Source organism: Pavona decussata, unplaced genomic scaffold, assembly GCF_977016875.1.
Source record: "Pavona decussata unplaced genomic scaffold, jaPavDecu1.1 SCAFFOLD_134, whole genome shotgun sequence".
Taxonomy (NCBI): domain Eukaryota; kingdom Metazoa; phylum Cnidaria; class Anthozoa; order Scleractinia; family Agariciidae; genus Pavona; species Pavona decussata.
Window position 1 is genome coordinate 4,166,388 of NW_028145547.1, and position 23,237 is coordinate 4,189,624.

The 23,237-nt window shown below is 38.7% G+C and overlaps 2 protein-coding genes across 3 annotated transcripts in view; both read left to right on the forward strand.

Moving 5' to 3' along the window:
* Window positions 1–7,373: 7,373 nt before the first annotated feature.
* LOC146467837 (substance-P receptor-like) lies at window positions 7,374–12,097 on the forward strand. Its single transcript, XM_085125282.1, has one exon. It carries the CDS (start codon window positions 9,152–9,154, stop codon window positions 10,325–10,327), a length of 1,176 nt encoding a protein of 391 aa, XP_084981408.1. The 5' UTR covers window positions 7,374–9,151; the 3' UTR covers window positions 10,328–12,097.
* A 3,178-nt stretch (window positions 12,098–15,275) lies between these two features.
* LOC146467838 (uncharacterized) overlaps window positions 15,276–23,237 on the forward strand; it is a 34,029-nt gene continuing 26,067 nt past the window's right edge. For both annotated transcript variants that reach the window (XM_085125285.1, XM_085125286.1), the window contains exons 1-3: window positions 15,276–15,617; window positions 22,250–22,287; window positions 22,414–22,590. In XM_085125285.1, the coding sequence (XP_084981411.1) occupies window positions 15,335–15,617; window positions 22,250–22,287; window positions 22,414–22,590 (498 nt within the window). In that variant the 5' untranslated portion in view covers window positions 15,276–15,334. The remainder of the gene's footprint in view (window positions 15,618–22,249; window positions 22,288–22,413; window positions 22,591–23,237) is intronic.

Genomic DNA, 23,237 nt, shown 5'->3' on the forward strand with positions numbered 1-23,237 from the left:
CAGGCATGCATAAATAACTCGTACAAAATTCCGGCGCCCAGTGCTTTTAACATTTAAAGCCACTTACGCCAATTTCTATGAAAATATTTCGAACTTCCCTCAATCAATTCAAAGGAGTGTACTTTTTGGAGTTTAGAACGCATTGAAATGTTAGTGCTTGCAAAATTTGGGGCACAAATAGTCTTGAATAATGCAAACCTTTTTAAAACTCTGGATTTAATGACCCGCAAAAATCGCTTGGGCATTTGTGAGACTTGTTTTTTCTTGCTCTTGAAATAAATGATGATATTTACATTATTATTTACAAGGCTCCGTTGCTTTAGAAATTTTTGTGATGGAAAGCGAAGTTCACTTAATTCTGTGTTCGACAATCGATCTTTTCCTTTCGTTCTTCAGAAACGAATGCACCCGTAGCGTGGCAGGACTTGTTCTAGAACAACTTATCTTTGATGGAAACAATGTGCCAGACCAAGTGAGACTTAGTTTATAATTGAAGTGGGTAGAAAGCTTTGCATTATTTTTTGGTACCAAATATAAGACGCCACACTTTCAACTACAACAAATTACGGCTGTCGTAAACTCTCTTTACCAAGGCAATCTAAGGCAAAAAATGTTAAATTGTTTGCGAAGGCAAGTGTTTGGTACCCTAAGATTTCCTATTATCAGTTCCATTAATTACATTTGGTTGATTTTTATGACATGTATTCAAAATCTTCCGCCCTTGTAACATTAAAATTCTCACGCAAACAACGTTATATGTTAAAGACTTCTGTTTACAATCTGAAAGGCGATCGCAGTTTTGTGAACCTATCATCTTGAAAAAAATATTTATAAGAGGATCTAGAATTGCGTGTACTCGTTTGAAGTTAATTTTTTTTGGTAAAGTTTTGTCTCTGGAGGTGTTTTTCTGCATGGAAAGGTACATTGTTTAAAATTTAAAGGGACGCCATATGTACACGCTTCACTCCGTCTTTTGTAATTTCAGATTCACTCATCCGTGAGAATCGCGTCCTAAGAAACTTCGCTTAAGTTCTAATTAAGTGTTCATGGCGTCCCCGATAATGCCTGATGAGGTGTAGATTTTAAACGAGCAAAAGATGTATCGAAGCCCTAAAGGAAGCTGTAATTGGAATAAAAAAGATATTTGGTTATATGGCGAAGCAGAATTTGCGTCCGTTTACTGATAGATCTTTTTTTGGGGTGCTCAGAAACGATTGGGTCTGGACTAAAAATAGGTCTTACTGATTACTAAATATTTAGTATGTGCATCGAATTAACAGGCCATCGCGTCCTTTTTAAAATAGAGGCACTGTTAGCAACAGAAAATAGTACATTAGGCTGGTGAAGTTATACAACTAAGAAAAATTCTTCCGTATAGAAATCAAAAAAGCTATCTCGCTTTGTTTACATTGGAAATACTATAAAGATTTTGAAATGTTAGAAAAGGCTGCACGTCAACGGACACAAGAAATCTGTTTTTGAATATTTTATTTTGCCTTTTGCTTTGGGCGTAAACAAGACCCTGACTTAGTGCGATCTAGTATTTTTCTTTCTTGATTTTCTTGTATTTAAGGACATGACTTGTTTCATATACAACAGAAGATTGTTTGGTGGTTCATACGTGGCGGCGATGAAAACTGGAATTTTGGCGTAAATGATAATAGTTCTATTTGTGTTTCTTGAAATTGATTATGCATTTTATTTGGTTAGTTTTCAAAAATGCAGAAAACCACCCACGTAGTCTAAAGTTACACCTGAATGCGCCGTAAATGAAGCGGTGAAAGTTTCAAGCGTTTGCCAAAAAACGGAAGTGCGCCTGTTTGTATTTGTGCTGCTATTGAGTCGAAATCTTCATGCTGGAAATGGCGTTACAAGTTATCTTAGACCAGACTCATCCTAGTTTTATACTGGATTATCTTTATTTCAACCAAAATGTCGTCAAACGAACGAGAGATTTTAGAGTGTGATCAGTCGGCGGGTATAAATCACATCGCTTGGCACAACAAAACAATTAAAAAGATAAAAGCCAAACCGCCGCCGTGATCGGATTTCAATGTGTGCATGTGATATCATTATTTACGTTTGGATTTACTTGAAATTGCTATTGTCCACTTGTTCGCCAAGAAAGGATGAAAGGGGTGGGGGGGGGGGTGGGGAGAACATTGAAAATCCCGCTCTCCCTAGATGGCTCCCCTTCCGTAGTTGCTCTCCGCCTCTGCACTTTTCTAACCTGCACACAGACGTCTCCTATCGCGGGCTATCGCTACACTTTTTTATCCTTCAAAATATTACGCAACATTGCCATTTATTCTTACTTCTCCCATTTCCTGCCCCTTTACTCCAGGTCCCCCAGTCCCCCTTCAATTCCGGGTTTCCTTGTCCCCTTGCACTCTCGGATGCCCCCTGTTCCACTTGACTAAATTAAATTGACAGAGAAAGGGAGGAAGAGGGTGTTATATTTTCCCAGGCGTGTACTTGTGCTCGAAAAATTTTTCGACAATCAGTCCCTTGGAGGCCCTACTTTGTGCAAACTGTGTTTCGACCAAAGTTGCGTTTCACTTTATATTGCCTGTTTCCTATTTGGCATTCTTTTTGACAACTGGATTGCTCCTTTTTGTAAGACGCATTCGTGTGTAACTTTCTAATTTATTCTGTTGGTGAGTTCATGCGTGCGTAAAAGGCGTCCATCTTTTGTCTTTCTATAAAAAGAATGAATTTCTTTAGTGAGACCGACTACAATAACTGATTGTATTTCTTTTTGTTGTTTATTAGACTACAAGAAGCGTCCAAGAAATTAAGTGATACATATGCGCAATATTCTTGTACTTGAACGAGTATAAGCTTTAATCCAGCGCACTTTGAATTTCACTACATCCATAGAAACGTTCTGTCATCGCCGGAAAACTGTTGAAGTCGCAACTGCATTCTCCGTGTCAGCCATTTGAGTTAAACAAATTGTTCCTTTTGGCCTAAATATCGTCTTTTTCTCGCTTAAGATCCAAGAAGCATCAAGGACGCTATGATTTAATTGCTTTCATTCAAGACGCTGTTCTTTATGACTAATAGGAGAATCGAAGTGTGACATTCCAAAGAAGCGTTCCTTTCATTCAGCTAAAACATCGTTTATTCATGCAGAAAAATAACTCAACAGACGAAAACTTGGTGACAAATTTACTTCAAGCGCAGTGATTAATTATTTTCTCGAAGGTGCTTTAAAGTGATTGGCCGTCTCTAACCGGGTTTTGCATCTTTCATTTTTTAAACATATCCTCCAAATAATTCCAATATCAAACAGATTGTTCACGTAAGTAGTGGTGTTTACTATATGGACGGAATGATTGCATTTATTTGATAAAAAATCAGCCAAACGAAACGAAATCGCTGGAAAAGAAATCCACAAAAGGCTAAGGAGGGCGAAACACTGTGTTTACCTCTCTAGTTCGACTGAATTCTCAAAGCCGTATACTATATCGTGGTTGTAGTAAGCATATCAAAAATGTTAAAAAAAACAGATTTGAAAAACATTGCATCAACTTGATAAATAGAGTCTCAGTTGATTGAACAAATTGATCTTCACAAACACAAATCATTGTTCTATAAAGGGAACCCCATCCACCTTATTTAAATACAGTCTCACTTGGCTGGACAAATTGATCTTCACAAACACAAATTATTCTTCTAGAAGGGAAACCCACAGTATACATGTACGTACATTCACTCTAGAAGTAACGAAAACCCTTCTTTGTAGAGAAGAGAAACCTTCCAGTCTTTTAAACGCTATATCAGCGATAGCGATTGAACTTCTAAACTTTTAGGCGTAATTGATTGTCTCAAAAAGCAAAGTCGCGTGAAAATGCAGACTTCAATATCACCGAGTCGAATTTAATGGACCACCGAATCCGTGATTTGAAAAATAAGTTTATTTGCATTCGCGGGAACTATTGTCATTATGCTTTTACAGTTACTAAGCAAATGGAACCCGAATGCTTGGAACATATAAAGAGATCTAGTTTAAACATGGTGGTTGATTTAAGGGCACGTAGCTAAGCGCGGTTTCAAGTTAGGATGGTGTCCTTCTGTATTTCGCTCAGATATGCATGTTTCAAGCCAAAAAAGTTTTTGGAATTTTTGAAAATCGGCTTTTTGTTACCGTATTAACACGCAGTTTTACTTTCGCCAACCTATTTGGTCGTGTCACAATTTCGTCTTGAAGTTGACCCCATCTCCACGCCTAAATTACACGCAAGAGACACGCGAGATGTGTATTGGTGATAGCAACCTAGTTCCCAGAGTCCTCTCTCTTCCTGGGAGGAGGAGAAAGGACCCTGGGAACGGGATTTTGGTGGTGGTGGAAATCGTGGATACGATTCATGCTGCTAAGCAACGAGTCTTTTCCAAAATCCGTGGGTTGAGCCAATTGTAGTTAAGCGATTTTGTTCTGACTGACTGGACCAGCTTGAAATTGAGGTAGAACGCTGTTGACCACTGCCTTACCTCCCTCTCCCCTCACTCGCCCTCCACCTTTCCCCTATGGACGGGTCCCATTTTCCAACAAGTCAGAAAGAAACAAATAGATACGAAAAAAATAACAACAATTCAACCGAGTACTGTGAATTAAGGAAGGTACCATTTTTAGAACGGTGTATCACAGCCTTATACGGAATAGAAATTGGAAATCTCTTAAAATCTACAATAGGTTTTAGGGAGGAAGGAAATCCGGAACCCTCGTAGAAAACCCCTCACTGTCAGAGCAAGGGCCAGAACCAAGAACAAACTCAATCCACATATCACAGTGACACTGGGTTCGGGAATCGACTGAGCCCGAGCCATGTACATGAGTGAGAGGAGAGTGCTTTCATCACTGAACCAACACCTGCTTCTTTCACCGGGATGTTTGTCCTACCTGTGTTAGGGATAGAAACGCGTGTTTTGGAGCTAGTTAGAATGTTCAGTTTCAAGTCTCTAAACTGATTTGACTTTCATGAATGACAACTTTATTTGAGCACAAGAGTGATCCGTTCAACTACAAGGCTTTTATTCGAGGGACTGACATTGATTTGCCGTACTGTTAAAACGTAAACGGAGGCTAATGATACCTTTAAAGTTAATGATAAGCCGTGAGAGAGAGAGAGTGCTTTCAAAATCCGTTTAGCTCATTCGATGCATACGGCAGAGTCATTCATGATTTCTTGTTTTAACATCTTTTTATAGCTACTAAGTAACTATAAGCTGTGAGAGTTCTTTCACAATCCGTTCAACTAATTCGATGCAATCGACAGAGTTCATGATTTGTTTTGTATATCTTTTTATAGCTACAAAGTAACGACTGTATAAGCCTTGAGAGTTCTTTCAAAATCCGTCTGACTAATTCGATGCAATCGATAGAGTTCATTTGTTTTGTATATCTTTTTATGGCTGCAAAGTAACGATAAGCTGTGAGAATTCTTTCAAAATCCGTCTGACTAATTCGATGCAATGGACAGAGCATGTTCATGATTTGTTTTTGTACATCTTTTTATATTAAAAGAAATTTAGCCGACACTTATCTAGCACCTTCCAAATGTTTCGATCAAAATTTCGGGCGAATTTAATCAGCTTTCTTATGATCCTCCTAAAAGTAATTGCCTTGTTTCCTCTAACTGATATAAGCAACATTCTGCTATTCAAACTAGATATGCAAATGGTCAAGGTTTGTCCAAGTTTTGACGCACAGGAAAAGCTTTCTTTAAAAATAACACCCTTGACAATGAACGCAATTATGATTCACTAAAGCTTTGTCATGGCTAAATATCTATTTAGATCCGTCCGTAGCCGAAAGCTTTCCGTCTACTAAAAAGGGACCGTCATCGCTAGAGGCTAGTACTCTTAGCGAATGCAAAAGAAAACAAGATGCCTATACTGGCATTTACGTGTGATGCCCCTTGATTCTTATAATTGTATGCTTCGCAGACTATCCTAGCTAATGGAATATTTTGAGTCACAAAGATAGCGTTATGTTGCTTCCCTTGTGTTACGCGTCTTATCGTTATACCGGAATTTCTATTACAATAACGTGGCCTGACTCACGTTTCTGGTTATGTAAATAAAAGTGTAAGATTACAAATTGTTTTCGTTTCACCAAAAAAAAAAAAAAACAGGAAGAAAACAGGCTGCGCTTTCCTAAATGAAAACTTTTAGTACAAATGGACAATCAAGCCTTTAATCTTTTTGTAAAGTAGATTTCCAGTTGCGTTTAAGCATCAATTCGACAAAGTGATGCGATCTGTGTTTTAGCTTAATGACCTTTCCCCCGCATATTCTGGATGGTTCTACAACTGTCCAACAGAAGCATGATTCCTTCGCCTTGAACTCTCCGATTTCCACCGTTTTTACTGTCGAGTGCTTCTTAGAAGTTATTCTTTCGATTTACCGCTTCAAAAGGGTTAATTTTCTTTACGAAAACGGCACATTGGAATCTAAAACATTAAAACAATATGGCCACGCCACTAAAGTCAAGCCTTTTCAGTTCCACCGAGAGACCACTAGGACCTGAATAATCACAATAGTAATTAACTCCCCTCCGATCCCTCCTGACCTACACTAAGATATTGCATTCTGATTGGACCGTTTTTGTTAAAGACAATAAGGACAATTCTCGGTTTTCACTGTCACGCCATTGAAAAAAAAAATCGAAACCATTCCATGAATGAAGTCAAGAAATTGACATGGTATAGAGGGTAAATAAATAAGGCATCTGTCCGAGTGTCAGGCCTGTGCGGCATTCCGTACTTGAGTTATTTGAAAAATGTTCCACATAAATTTATAGAGCTTAGTATGGAGACGCCATGTTTGTGTCCCTCTGAGGGGCACAAACATGGCGGCCGGAAATAGGAAAAAACATCTGGAGTTCACTTTTGCCAGAAAAGATGTTTGTTTGCCCTTGTGAATTTTCGAATGTTTAGATTAATATTTCTCCTCAAACTTAAATTGTTTAGAGTGCTGAAAATCACCCGAAGAGTCATTTTTAAGATACGGAAAAGCTCTGTCACGGCCGTCCTCCTGATGTCACGCACGATGGAAACTCGGAAATTGAAACTGTTCTATTTTCAAAAGGAAGCACGACATCGAGCTAAGAAATTGTGAACAGACATACTTTTAGGTAATCTTTCCTTGAATGAAGGTAAAAATTTTGTAGGCCTCCCAGTTTTGAATTCTAGAATTTGGTGACGTCACGTGAAAACCAAGAATAGGAGACAAAAAGATCCCCTCTAGGAGAAAACTGAATTTGATACATCTAAAACGAGTTAATAATTGAAAGATGCGCATTTGTGGATACAAACGGCTCCCATTTTATAACGTGGGCTGCACAGGCATCCCACGTAACAAGAGTCGTGCTGATTGACTTAAAATTAGGCGCCAAGTCCAGTGTCTAATGTTGCTCATTGCCAAGCTTTCTGTGCCCTCGATACTTGTTCAAGTCCAATGTTCCTTCATTGTTCCCAAAGTTAGGCAGACGACAGATATTTGTCTCTTATACCTCTTTTGGGATGAGGCTTTCTCATCTGTCATAAAATTAATTTGTGTTTCTCTTTCTTAAATTAGGGTTAAGGATTTTATTTTAGCCGTGTTATTGCACTGAAACATTCGTTTGGCCTACTAATGAGGATTTCCGCTTTTTTGATGAAGGAATATGCTTAAGTCCTGTGGCTTTTGTGAATCTCGAAAGGCTTACAGGTAAAATTTAGACTTTGCTGTTAAGAAATAAAAGCTGATTTCATTTTGCAGGTTATTGGAAAACAAAGATTACCACATGAAAACACTCCTCAACTTCCGTCTTTAATTTTGAATGGCCTGACGCAACTCGGACGGATTTCACTGATCCACAAACTTACAATTTAGACGTGTAAAATTGAATTGTGAGTTATTTGAAAGATTTTAACCTCGAGACGTCAGTTAATTTATCGCGCTTAACAAAATGTTACTTTATTTTTTTCTGTTATCAACAAAAGGGCCACAAACTGCATAGGGGGAAATAAGGAAAATTCTAGTGGCCCACGGGCAAACAAACTTTTCTTTTAATCAAGAATCCATCAATCTTACTTTATTCATAACAAAACCTTTGGTATATATATATATATAAAAAAAAAAATTCAAATGGTTTTCAGTTGACTTCGGTTGCTGAGAAATGAATGCTGTCATATTCCTGCTTTTGGGCCGACGTTTATGGATTTCAAAGAATTCTTCGATTCATATTAGCTTCGAAAGGATTGGAATACTACGAGTTGTTTAAACTCGAAGACAGATTGTTGATGCCAAACAGGTGTTTTATCTGCTATCAGTTTTTGGAAAGTACACGAGTTTAGCGGTAATCAAACCAATGTCATCTTTCGTGTTTCCTCTTGAGTGAATTGTTTTTTTTTCGATGTTATATCTGTCAATTAAAAACTGATTTTTCGAAGTTAATAATACGTGGATTTTGTAGAAACCTACGTTCCCATTCAGTGCTCTGAACCAAGTTTCACATATTTAATGTGCGATAAATCATTCTTGTTATACTTTCACAATTGGAAAGGCGAAGGTTTAGGCTTCCATTGACGTTTTGCAGGTTTGAGGTTTTTACGTTCGCCAATGTTAAGTAAGAAGTAATAAAAATCCTCGAAAGATTACAACCTGGATTATTTTATGATTATGTTTATCTAAATCTATTGAAACAAAGTTCCGAGATGGGAAGCCGATATCCGCAATCATTTTCCAAAATTGTCAAGCATGTCACAGAATTTACATTGAATCAGAAAAGCGCCTTAACTTAATTTACACCTAAATCACAACGTTCATCAAAGCAGGAATTTGCATTTTAAAACACTGCTTCTGTCAACACATGAAGAACATAAATAGCTGCAGTTTTAACTTTTTTCCCGATAAATGCTTGTTTTGTTTCAATTGCTTTTCTACAAAGCGCCAACCCTAAAAACCACTTCGGCAGACATCGCGTCTGCATGCACTTTCAAGGGGATTTAATAAGCTAGATAAAAGAGGTCTGGTGCTCTCAAAAAGTGACCGCTACTTAATTATCTAGCGTAAAAGCTCACCAAGTTACAGTCTCGGTGGTTGTTGTCTGCCAAGCGCCGCTTCTTTCTCGATCTCTTTTTACCGACTCTAACCCTAGTTTGACATGTTTAACGAAACTTTATCAGGTGGCGTTCCTGTAGCGGCGTATACAGATTCGACGTCTTGCCCGGAACCAAACACTAACAAGTACGTAAAGGGCGTTAAAGCGGCTGCTTACATCCTGGTTATTCTTCTTTCTCTGTTCGGTAACGTGATGGTGGTGCGTGTGGTGCATAAAAACCGACGAATGCGAACGATAACCAACTATCTCATCATTAACATGGCCTTGGCGGATCTTCTGACCACAGTGTTCAACATGCTGCCAACGCTGTACTGGATTTTCCGCGGTTTGGATGTGTGGGCTGTTGGAGGGTGGATAGGAGAGACCCTTTGCAAGCTCCTGAACTTTGCGCAGTCGGTCTCCATAACTGTCTCGGTCTTCACGCTTTGCGCGATCGCCTTTGATCGCTTCTTCGCCATTTTCAGGCCTTTAAAACGCGTCATCACATTCCGTGTTGCCAAAGGTATCATTGGAGCGTCGTGGATGTCGTCGATTGTCGTTGCAGGCCCTCAGCTTTACGTTTTAACAACCGCCGGGAAGAAAGGCCATGGCCAGTGCGTGGAACACTGGGGTGCGCCTTTCGACGAAGCCACCGCCCCGCGCGATTACACCATTGCCCTTTTTGTCCTTCTGTACGCCCTTCCCTTGGCTGTTATCGCATTCCTTTACACAGTTATCATGTTAAAACTGTGGCGAAGACGGGCACCGGGCCAACAGCTGAGTTTGAACCAAGAAAACAAGGACAAAACCAACAGGAAAGTCTTGAAAATGCTGGTAACAGTGGTGATCGTGTTCGCATTATCCTGGCTGCCATTGTACGTGCGAATGTTTGTGATGTTCGCGGAATCGGATCGCTACGTTTGCGGATTGCCGTACGAAATGGATTTCCTCACGCTGTACCTGGGGCACGCCAATTCAGCCATTAACCCTTACATTTACGTGATTTTCAACGAGAATTACAGAAGAGGCTTCAAATCTGTTCTGTCTACGCGTGAGAGGAGGAATAAGAGCTCAGTATCGCAAAGCACAACACGAAGAACCAGGTCGAGTAGGCTGCAGGAAAAAGACGCGATGCTAGCGTGCGCTGATTCGCGAGAGATTAAAACGGATGTGCAAACCAGCGAGAAAGAAAACGCAGAAAAGATGTTGCCATTGACTACAACGACAGAAAATCTCTAAGCTTTGTCGCTTGGTTTACCACATATATCGATACAGTTAACCTGTAAAACTTGTGGTCGTTTTTAATCAGTTTCAATGTCTTCCAATATTAACCTGATTCTTGTTACATTTCTGCCAACCCTTAGGGCCGATTTATTTGTGGCATTTAGTCGCGTCATTGCAATAAATTAAAACTCCAGGAGCCTGGCAAATATCGAAGCAATTCAGCCGCACTTACAGCAAGTGGGACACTTAACAGTAACTTTGGGAAGTGAATCCACCAGAATGCAGATTACAGATTCTTATCTTTAAACCAAATTGCTTTGAACGCGCGACCTTTGAATTGGGGCTTAATAAATTAAGACCGGGAAATTATCAACAAAATGAAGACAGTATTGTAAATTGAAGAAACTTTGGACTAATATTTTGGCTTACTACGTTTCATTTCGAACGTTTGATTTTCGAGAGTAGACGGCTTAGTAAAGAATACTAAAGTAAACCGCTTTCGTCTCGGCACTTTTGAGTGATACACAAGGAGACAAAACAAGAAGGGTAAATATTTCATTTGCCAGGTGCACTATCGCCGGATCGGCTCACACGAGTAGTGCAACAATAGATAAGGCCATAACAAACATCCAAGCGAATGTATTAGAAGTAATTGCATGGCGGAGGGATTTTAAAGCTTTTTTGTATTTAGGAAACAAAAGTTTTAATTTAGTGAATAGTTCTTTTTTATCACATTCACACAAAAATTCAGTAAATTAGTTCCAACAATCCTCCTTTTTTTTGCGCAGAAAAACTCTTTTAAGATAGGAAGAATTTTTTTAAGATTGTTGTCGAAGTTTGCTCTTCACCTTCAAATCAAAGATACAGAGTATTTCAAAATTTATAGTGCTGGTTGCACGTTAGTCGCCCTTGTTGCGTTCTACGTAGAAAGAACACACTTCTAATTGCGTTTGGAATCGAGATTGTATGGGACAATGAATGGATCTTGGGACGCGTATCTGGCATCCCCCGCAGATTTTACAGGGGCGGATGACATCATCACCAACTTGGCAAAGGAGAGAGAGCCTGGGTCGAGATCACTGAATGCACTCCCTAATCTTTGATTGTTACTAGTTTTACTGCCTTTATCGGTAGCTGCATGCAGTTTACTAAGCAAATGTTTACGTCTCTCGTTTTACTTTAAAGATGTTACATTCGACGAAACACTAACGACGATTTTTAGCCAATGATGTCAGTGATACCAAGTAGCATGGCCGCTAAGACGAAATTCATTGGGTCAGTTATTAAAAGACAGTTTAGACGGTGTTTAACAAAACCATTTTCTAGGCCATTTTCAATTTTGCCAACAATCATATCTAAACATTGTCTGCTCTTGACGGTAACAAGAAGGCTTGCATCCCAGACTAGAAAACTATTTATCTTCTTAAAATAAACCACTTATAAACAGATTTGGAGGCCCACTGATTGTCTTGAGCCGCGGCCTAAGTTAGACTCTGTTTAAATAACTGGCCCATTGTATTTCTACGCTGCTACCTGTTACGTGGTTCTCAAGCTGATTAAAAAACTCTCAGCGTTCTCACAGCGCAAAATTATGCTGAAAATAAGAGGCGCGCCCATGGTACAGGGTACATGTATCAACTTTGGCGCATTATTCTTGCCCTTAAACCGTTGTCTCGAATTGTCGTATCTAACATCGGATTAAAATTCACAGCCATAACTTTATGTGAATTCGTTTGGCTTTATGTATCATAATAATAATAATATACCTTGCGGAATAAACTGGCGTTCATTTCTTGATTATTTACGCGGAACTGACTGCTGTAAAAAGGGATTGACACAGACTGATGGTTCGTTTGTGTTGCCACTACTACCAGTTGTTTGAGCCACTGACACTGAAAGTTCATTTTCGCAGTCCTTTTCTTATACACCAGTCTCTTCCCTCCTTGATTCAGACCTTCGACTTTCTTTAAATTTCGAGTGTGTGGAGGAAATCCCCATTTATTGCCAAAAAAGTATTCAGATAAACCATATTCGTATATTGAACTGGATCTAGCTTGTAATAGAGGCTCTTACGAAGGAAAGTATCTACCAAAAACTTTGCATCTGAGAAAACGGATTCCCCCGCTTAAGGCTCGTGTGCAAGCTACTTCCATAAAGAGTTCCATAAAGAGGAAATGAATACGGTCTATTATCTCTTTGACAACAGATTTAATCGTAAGAGGAGTACTTGATATGTTGTTCTCTTGAAGGAAGAAAAACGTGTTCTTACGGGTTACTTAATGGCCGAACACAGTTTTCCAGTAAACAGGTGTTAGTAAACATTATTTGAAAACTACGTACTTCTGAGTACCCGAAATTAGCAAGATGCAAGATTAGCTAAGAAGGAATAAATTTTGATGCTTCTTTTTGAGCAAGGTGCCGTTACCATGGCAACGCAGCAAGCTATTAACCGTCCAGAAATAATGGTTTTCCTTAATTTTTTGACAATGCACTCGTTAGATTTTTTTCATTTTTTGTAGCCAGAAAAACTCACAAAATACTGACATAGTGACGCTGCTTTCATGTAATTCTAACAGAGAGATCTCCTGTAAATGTTGGTTTTGCACTTTAATGCTTTTTGAAGATACCCTCTGTTAGATTTTGGTTTTTGTTTGTAGGCGAGTTACGCTTTAAGAGAACTACTGTTTTGTCAAATTTCACGAAATTCTGACGAGTGGTTCCTTAGAAAACAGTTCATTTCCATTACAACAACCAGTCACAATTTTTTGGTCTAATGCGCATGCGTGGCTTTTAATTAGGTTTTCCCAGCAAAGATGGAAAGCGTGCAAAAAGGTTTAGCTCTTTGTGCTCACTTTCTTTGTTCGGTGATAAATGAAGAAGGAGTCACAAACGAGAAACTGCGGTATTTTAAGAGCAAAACTCACATTTGAGATCCGTTTCGTATAAAATCGAGGGATCGATAGTATTTGCTTACCACAACCCTAGCGCGCGCTTAATATCATCACTAACAGAATCTGTAAAGCGCGCGCAAACTGTGTCCGGCCACCTTAAATAAACATTTCTGCCAAATGTTTGCCTTGATTGGACTAACTGAGTTATCACTTCATTCTCAGCAACATGCGCTTGAGTGAATGCCAGGAGTGATAAAAAAAAATCTCGCCTATTATGTCTTCCATCTCTTTAACTTGTTTTGTGAACTTAAAATATGTTTCGTGTCATATCAGTATTCACTCTATAATTTTTTTCGTGCTCAGTGCCGTTGCTTTTCCTTAATTTCCTCATTTGCTGGCGTCTAACCCATTGAGCAGACGCAACACAACAAGAATAAACTTTATTGAAAATGGAGTACCATACATACTGTAAACGTCATACCATTTTATAGTTCATACTGTCAGGATTAGAATGTGCAATTTGTTTTGGTTTATTTTACATTCGAGGGCAATTCCCGGGTATAAGCACTTGGGGGCTTACTTATACTAGTATAGGAGCCTAGCTTCTTTTTGCCTTTTTTTTTGGGGGGGGGGGTGGGTGGGGGTAATTTTACGATATGCAACTAACTAAAGTAAGAGCTTAAAAACAAATGCGTTGGCCGATACTGGCACGTGCATTTCTACTACAAGAGATCCGGCAACGAAAAAGTATCCAGAACAGGCTATCTGTGCGTCGAATGGTCCCCTGCATTCAAAAGTTACATATGGATAAATATATAATGTGAGCCTGATTCGTCCGATCGTTCTAATTTAGGCATATATAGTATAGACATGGTTTGAAAGATCTCATCCCACTACATTGGCTGACTATCAAAAGCGCCTTTGGTCGTTAAAACTGATGACGCCACAAATGACACAAGAAGGCTTGTCTTTCATAGGTGGTCTGGGGTGGCACGGGAATGAATGGGTTACTCACTATTTTCCAGATTGATACCGAATCCTGAAAGTTATGTGGTGGTAAGCCGAGCGCCTCGCTACGAGTTAATTTTCATAACATCGATCTATGAAAAATCCCTCTGAATTCAAAAAAGCTCCAGCGAACTTCTTTAAAAAAATTCAACGTTTTTTGTTCTATCCTTTTTAGTTGGCAATTTTAAACTACGTCCTTATTGTTAACCTTTATATTTAATGTAAATAAAGGTCCCTGTTGAACTGGTCATTTCCTGTATATTTGTAAAAAAAAAAAAGGTTGCCTGCCTTCCTAACGTGTTAAAAATAGTAATAATCAAAGATTAGAGCCGTTGCGTTCAATGATCTCGATCCCAGACTCTCTCTCCTTTGCCAATTTGGTGATGATGTCATCCGCCCCTGCAAAATTTGTGGAAGATGCCAGATACGCGACTTAAGATCCATTCATGCATTTTCCCATACAATCTTGACTCCAAAAGAAATTAGGAGTGCGTTCTTTCTACGACGAACGCAAACAGCTAAAAAATGGAAAAAAAATCCTTTTAGCCTTATTTTGTAATGCGTTTTTAAGGCGAGAAGTGTGCACTCGTTTCTCGTCCGAAAGATCCATGAAAAGATACTGCCTTTTCTTCAGGCTATGGCACACGTCTGTGCATGTGCTACACAGTTTTTAAAACTTGTTCTCTTGGGGAAAAACGACCTCGAGCTGCTCAATTGGCCTTTCGTGACTTCCTGAATGCCAGTCACGAAAGGCTGGAGGACGTACGTTTCCTCAAGGAACAAGGTTGAAAACTGTGTACACCCCTTAAATCTTTTGGCTATTAGATGAGGGGTGTATAAGATTTTGTTTTAAAAAGCGCAAAAATTAGGTCTGTGTTTTAGCTTACCGCGATGTTTTTTTAGTTTTTAAACATATAAAACTGGATAACAAAACTTTAACTCTTACGGAAACTAAGTCATTTTTGGGCTCGAGCGCCTGAGCCCACGTTCCTGGCCGCATGGCAGTGACGTAGCGAACGTTCCACCAGGTGTTACTGGGTTCCCTGGGGTTGCGGATTCCGAGAAAGTTCCAGGAGTAGATTTCTTGGAATCATGCGAAGTACACTAATGTTCTCAGTCGGCAATGGCATCTAAGTGTACTTTGACTACTTTCAGGCTAAAATTGTCTGAAATCGCTGTGAAGTTAGATGAGGAGAAATTCACTAAGTTGAAGTTTTTGTGTGCAGACTGTATTCCAGACGGAGACAGAGAGAAAATCCGTACCTCGGAGGCGCTTTTCTTGGAGCTCGAGCAGAGGACAGTTATAGCGCCGAATCATCTTGAATTCCTCATACAGTGTCTCGAAAATGTTGGAAGGAAAGATCTAGCTGACGATCTGAAGAATTATGAGCGTAAACTGGCAGAAGGTAAGCAAATCTGAGGAAAATCAGGTTGATTAATCTTATACTCAGTAAGCTTATAGGGAAGTTTCAAGTGACAGCTCTGTTAATTTTGGTGGGATATGAACGGTTATTAATTTGTTCTTCTTTACAGACATCATTCCCTTTTGGAACTTCCCACCACAACATTTTACCGCCCAAAGGGGACTAGAATGGTGCTTTAAAGTCCAGTGCTAAGATTATTTTACAGGGTACGGTATTAAATTTACTAAACCGGGGAAAGACTACGGTAAAGTGAAAGTGAAACTGGATGTGAAAGTGGGGATTTTTAAATTTGTGAGCTTCTCGATATTTGAACAGTGAAATCAAATACAACAAATGATGCCTTGTTCGTTCATCCATTGTTACGTCAATTTTTTCCGGATTCTTTTACTTAAATGTTGGCTTAAAAAGTAAAATGAATGCCAGTCGGTTTTACATGCAAGGGCACCCAACGGAATATTTCGGTAGAATATCTGTTTGGATGGATGGTCCCCTAAAAATTTCTAAATTTTTCGCCTAGCTATGCCCTAGACTTTTCGAGGTTTTTCGGAAAACCATCAAGTTGCCCTAGAATTTTCGGAAATAATGTGCTCACGTTTTATAACTCCCATAATTTTCGGATGGTGTTTTGGTCCGCTATAATTTTCGTCCGTCGTAACTATTCTAAAAAATGTTTAAATTTTCGGTGAAGAATTGAGATATGTGCATGAATATGTCTTTTATTTTCCTAATTATAAGTAGTATACGTATACCCATAGGCGTCCCAAGCTCACGTTTAGAGAAAGCGAAAAATTAATTATCTATTTATTCATATATGCGTCACGGCTGTGTGAGTTGGAACGTGACCTTTCATCTTACGCGGTGTAAGGTTACATGAGAACCGTTGAGAATTTGAGCGGTTTATAAGACGTTGTATGGGGAATAAAATATCGTTCATTTAGAAGGCTAAGTACTTTAAAAATTATATCCTCATTTTTTACGTAAGATGATTTGGGCTTTTTATGCCACCACTGTTCTCCCCTTCATAAGACGGACTCCTTCTTATGAAGGGGAGAACAGTGGTGGCATAAAAAGCCCAAAACAGCGAAAATAACAAAAAAGCACAATGGACACACAAGAGGTGAGTTTTTTATAATCATCTTAGGTAAAAAATGAGGATATTTTAAAGTACTTAGCCTTCTAAATGAAGGATATTTTATTCCCCATACAACGTCTTATAAAGCGCTCAAATTCTCAACGGTTCTCATGTAACCTAACACCGCGTAAGATGAAAGGTCACGTTCCAACTCACACAGCCGTGACGTATATATGAATAAATAGATTAAATTAATTTTTCGCTTTCTCCAAACATGAGCTTGGGACGCCTGTGGTATACCGGTCTATTAAAAGTTAGGTCTGACAGAGCGTATAATTTCATCCCCTAACTTTTTCGGATGAATAGGTTTATATACCCCTATCATATTCAAATGAGCATTAAAATTCCCTAAGATTCTCGCTAAATTTTCATAGTCACACTTATAGAGAGAAAACGTCCCCTGAAATTTTCTAATGGAAATATGGCTATTAGGTGTCCTCGAACTTTCGGCGAAACCCATCAGGATAGCTAAAACTTTTGGATGAGACAAAATAGTCTCCTCAAACTTTTGGAACGACCAAAGTTCCCCTAAGACATCCGAACAGATTAATATTTTTAGGGCAACTCCAAATTAACTAAACAGGTCTGTAAATTATGCAGAAATCCATTTTAGGTACTTCTGATGTATCTGGAAAGATTTGGTGGTTGGGTCCCCCTGTACATGTAAGGTGTTTCAATAGGCCTTATCACGGTTTTCGACGCCATTTTGACGAGTAGGCTAATAGTGTTCGTACGGAAATTCGTTGACAACTGAATAATTTTCATAAAGCCACAGCCACACGAGCGAGTTTTTGCTCGCGCACGCGCAGGTGATGCGATTTTTCCAAATTTTGTCGTGTTGCCAACGCAAGATGAAAATCGCACGTGTAGCCACCCTCGAACTTGCAACGCAAGAGGTGAAAAAATCGCAAGAAAAAAGTCGCCAGAATTGAAATTTTCGCGACAAAATCGTAGAGATAGCGCCTGTGTAGCCACCCTGCAACTAAGCCTCGTCATCCGCAATAGCTCGGGAAGCGCCGGGATATCAACGACTGAAATTTCCGCCAGAAGTTGACGGTAAAATCCTTGTTCCTTTCTCTTTGCGAGCCACGAACGGACCCACCCTGACCTTTTCTTAATTTTCTTCTTCCTTCGCTTGCTTGTTATCGTCAAGAAGAAATTGCAAAAAGGCGAAAAACAATATCCTCGTTTCGGACGGTCCAAAAGGGCCGTCTGCCTTCGGTCTGTTTATAGCGCCAGGTCTCTTGAAGTATGCGATTCATACGGCTTTCAATTTGTCGCCAAACTTCCTAGAATTTGTCACTCGTGTAGCCACCCTCTCGCGCTGGCGACGCGACAAAATTTGAAAAAATCGCATCACCTGCGCGACCAAAAAATCGCTCGTGTGGCCGCGGCTTAAAGCATCGCTTCTGAAAAATTCATCAATTGGAAACTTTTGGCACTAGGAAAAGGATTTTAAGAAAAAAAAATTGGAGGGATGTAGCTGTGCCAGAAAGCATCCAGTCATGTTTTGGACTTTCCATACATTTCCCTGTATTTTTTTCTCGTGAACTATTTTTAGTAGCAGTTCATGGCTGGTTTGCAAAACAGGCAAAAGTATGGAAAGTTCAAAACACAATGATCCATCTACCTCTGCATCCCGCATCTCAGACTCATAAATTTCCTAAAAGAAGCACAACTTTAGTCCCAGATGCATCACTTAATGGACACAATCTTTTCTCAGTATTACGATCATGGCTTGATGACTTTTCCTCTCTATTTATGAAAACCTTCAAAAATATTTATCAAGGGTAGATTGGAGCATGATCATAAAGCAAACGCCATTACAGGCTCATTGTTCATGGTCAGCGTTATTTTACAAAACATGTTTTGTTCTGCGATTGGAACTGGAACAACTTGTTATATAACATACACACTGTACTTGCTTATTAATAAATAGCTGTGTTGGTAAGATTCTCTCAGACTCTACAAAGCAGTAAGTGGACAAAAAAAATAGTGATGTTAGACTGTTTAAGTCTTAGTGTAGACATTTCCTGTAAATTGTTGCATGCTCCTAGCGTAAGGTCTGATAATTATTATTATTGCTCGTGTCCTGTAAACATTGCATATTCAATCCATCAGCTCTTCAGCTACACAAACTGCTTCACTTGCTGTGTTAATTCGCAGCTTTTTGATAGCTGGTATTTGATTAGTGTTCACTTAATCTTAAATTGCCAACGTTCTGTGGCCGTCAGTCACATTTTCGGTGGTAAAAGTGTCCCCTTAATGGAGGTTGAAACCAGGCTTTGCCATTGGGACCCAGAAAAAGTGTTCCTTTCCTCTGAATAGAGGTGCCCCTTCAATAGAGGTAATGGATACAAAGATTATATAAAAATTTTTTTTTGGGACCAAATTTTATGTCCTGCCCTGAGGGAAGGTGTCCCCTGAATAGAGGTGTCAAATGCGTGGCACAAGAAACTCTCCTGGTTCTAAGGTAAGGAGTGATACACTTATGGTCAATTCATTTGCATATTATAAAAAAAATAAATAAAGATAATAAAAGTGAAACCTCCTCTTTGGGACACTAAGGGGGAACCTCCATTCAGGGGAGGCAACTTTTGTTCCACTTTTGGCGACTGCGACTGGTGAGTGAAATTTGCTTTTTTTGACCTTTATGATGAATTTCTTTATAATTAGTTTTCCAGTATATCACAGTTTTAAAAGTATGAGTCAATCTGGCCATATTTTGCGGTTATATGAAGTGCTTATTGAATTTTCTTTCACTCTTCAATAGTGTCTATGTGCTTCACACTAGACGCAAAAAAATTTTAACCCCTGGAGGGCAAACATAGCTCTTTTTAATTTGCAAAATGGCCCGAAGCGATTCGACATCAAGAACGAGAAGCAGCAACTGCCATTAAGAGAAGGATGTAGAATTAGAACAAGCTAAATCTAAGGAAGGAAGATTTTTCTTGCTGTGACTCAAAACATATGCGTGGCTGGTCAATATGCGAAGAAAAGAAATTATGTATGTATATTTGTAAAGTCTGCATGGAGTCTTAAGGAAATCAAACCGAATGAGCAAGGAAGCCCATGCAGTGCCAAAAACATGTTGTTAAATCGACATGCTGGTCTCCTCACACTTGCTCAGCTTGCCCTGACATCGAATGTACACAATGACTACCAGCTGTGAAAGGGGCTTTTCAGTACAAAATAACATCTTGACTCCATAGAGAAATCATCTTAACAGTTGGTGTCCAGCACCAATTGATCAGAGTCAAAATTGGTCCAGAGAGAGCTTAATTCAATTTGATGATGCACTAGTGGAAAAAAATGACGCAAAGGGAACGACAGACAGATCTATGAGCTCAAATTTAAGAATTGCCCCCTGCACAAAGTTTAATTCATGATTTGTATGTATAAAAGACTGAAAGTAACTAATAAAATATCAAGCTCTTTTATATATGCATGTACATGTTGTTCTTACAGTACATGTACGTACTGCAATTATTCATATACACTGATGAGTGTGGGACTCAAACTCCTGGGTGTGACTTATATATTTACACTCCTGTGTGTGGGACTCACCGGTGCATGCATGCAGGCTGTGTGAGTCCCTGGCCTCACTAATGCCGGTTTCTAATTTCTATGGATCACAATTAAGGTCCTACCTGTTTTTTATAATAAATTGGTAAACAGGATAAATTGAATGAACAATCATCAGACAGACACCAGGGGTGGTCACTGCTAGAGATCAGATTTGTGACATCCCCGGCCAGTAGTTCTTTCACGTCCCACAAGAGACTGATCAGTGAAAGTATGTGGTGTGAGCTAGACACTCTCTGGATCACCTATGGTTTTTCAATCCTTGTCCGAGAAGACTAGAAAGTCTTACCATCTGCAGATATCAGAGCAAATTAAGGAGGCTCGAGGCAGTTTTTTTGGACTTAGGGTGGAAGTTTTGTAATTACAATCTCGCATACAAGATAAACTTTGATCTCCTTCATGTACTACATCATCATTTCAACATATGATCAAAGTTAATTTTCTCATCGGTTTCCAAGGCAACAGCTATTACCATAGCTACGGAAGCGCATAGCCTCTCATTTTGAACATTGCCAATTATCTCGAAATCTTAAGTCAGACACTTTATGACAAAACTTTAGGGATTTAAACTACACAATCTAGACAACTTGTAGGCGAAATCAGAAAAAAATCTGTAAGAGCGTTTTCAAGTAAATAATGAATCAATTTTTTATGGGGTGATTTTGTTTATTCCAGCATTTTTCACCAATATCTCTGGCAAAATAAAACTTGACACTTTGTCCTTTATGTTAAAGGGTCTTTCCTTGTAGCAAAATATTCTAAAGGTACGTATATTGAGCTTCACTGGTGTCTCCGATTTCAAGAGATTTATGTTTAAAAACAGTGAAAATAAGGCGCAGATGAATGAAAAAGTTCCTACTTTGCATAAATCAAGATATCTTTAAAATGCCCCCACAGAATTTTCTGTTAAATTACAAGCGGTTAATTAAGTAATAATTCTTTTCGATATCTACGCAAGTTTTAGGCTCAGGAACCCAAATTGGTGTTAGATAAGAAGGCTGAATCCTCCTTAAGGCAGCTTTTTAGATTAAGATCCTCAGTTATTTTAAGAATCTGAGTGTTGGTGCAGACCAGGAATCGAACCAGTCTGCATTTTTTTTTTCATAATTATGATTTCCTTCAAGGTTTTGGTAAGTTATCATGGTTATTGTGGGATTAATTAGAAAAAACATTACTGGTACTTTTGTTTCTACTGATACAAGCCAATGTTTACAAGCACACGGTGATGACACCAAACCCCTCCAAACTGTCTGTTCTTCAAGTCAAAATATTAATATAGTCAATTTTGGGAAGTTTGCTACTGAGGGTATATTTATCCTATAGCAAAAACCTTAGATTTATACCAGTAACAGTATAATCATACTTTGCAAAATCAGTACAATGCAAAGAATCCAAATTAATTCTAAAATATGTTGAAATGACAACACTTCAAACAGTGTGATGTTAATTTATTGGTTAATGTCCATGAAGCAACCCAAGTGGTATAACAGAAATTTAGAATTTCTCATACATGTGCACTGCCATTTGTCTGCCTGACACAAGAATGCAACAGCATTTATTGACAACTCGACAACTCCACAAAGATTACAGACTCAGTGATAGACTGGCAGGGGAGGAAGCTGTTGCTTCGTATGGCAAGAAAACAAAAACTGAATCCTGACTCATACCCAGCCCCCCATTCAGTGTGTGAGAACTTCATTTCTTGCCTCTTTTGCTAGCTCAGCCAGCAAGAAAAACATTTTCTCAAAATTTTGACCTACCAGCTGATTCACTATCCTGAGTCACAGTGTATACAGTTAGTAGATTGAAACACCTAAAAGTATATAGCTATATATAGTTACAAAAAATTAATTAAAGGTAACTAATTGTATGATCTTTTCAATAATTTTACTTTTAGGCAGTGCAGACCCTGCCAATGGATCTTCTACTCTACTGGTAAGAAATTGAAAGTCAGATGGAGAATTACTGACTATATTATACAGTAGTTCAGAGGAGTGTGAACTTCTTAATTCCTTAATTTATATTTGTTAATTTATTGTGTTGTTTGTTTGTATACTTTAGGATTCCATTGAAAAAGGAGAGAGTTACAACAACAGAGGAAAGGTAGAATTTCAAGAAGGTAGATATGAGAAAGCTTGTCAGCTATTCACATCTGCTCTCGAATGCCTTCCCAAAGACAAGGAGAAAGATAAAAGAGTCAAATATCTTTGCAACCGATCAATGTGCTATGTAAAACTGGTATGTTGTTATTTTTAGAAGTACAAGTATTATAATTAGAAATGTGTATTTTTTTTAAGTTTATCTATTAAACTTTGAGCACTTATCGCAACATGCGACCAAGTTCAGAGGAATATTTTGCAAAAGTGGCTTAATTGTACTCACAGGTTCTTAGAACTACATATCAGTGGAAAGTTCCATCCACAAGTGAGAGGTGAAGTTGTGACATTCGACTAACACTGCCCTATATTTCCATCGAACATGTCATCAATGAATGTTAGCAACAAGAAACAAGATAACTAAGATGGCTCAAGCCACTTTAATTTAAAAATTTCCATGGCAATTTTCTCAGCAGGATTGAACATTTTTTTATCAGTGCTGTTAGTTTCCATGGAAATGGTCTTAAGCCGTGTATTTCTGGTTCACAACAAGCGGCAAATCCTAAATTTGCAGCTAAAACTGCAAAAGATTAAACTTGAAACCTTCTTCGCAAATAAATTACCCAAAAGACTGTTTCTGACATGGACAAAGACAAAATATATTATCACAAAGCAAATTTTATTATTGCAAAAATCTAGAAACCTGTGGAGCAGGCATCAGCAAATTTTTAGCCAGCGGCAAATCCAAAATTTGCAGCTAAAACTGCAAAAGAAAACCTGAAACCTTAA

Excerpts from the sequence above, each read along its gene's own strand:
- LOC146467837 (XM_085125282.1), top strand. The coding sequence starts at position 9,152 with ATGTTTAACGAAACTTTATCAGGTGGCGTTCCTGTAGCGGCGTATACA.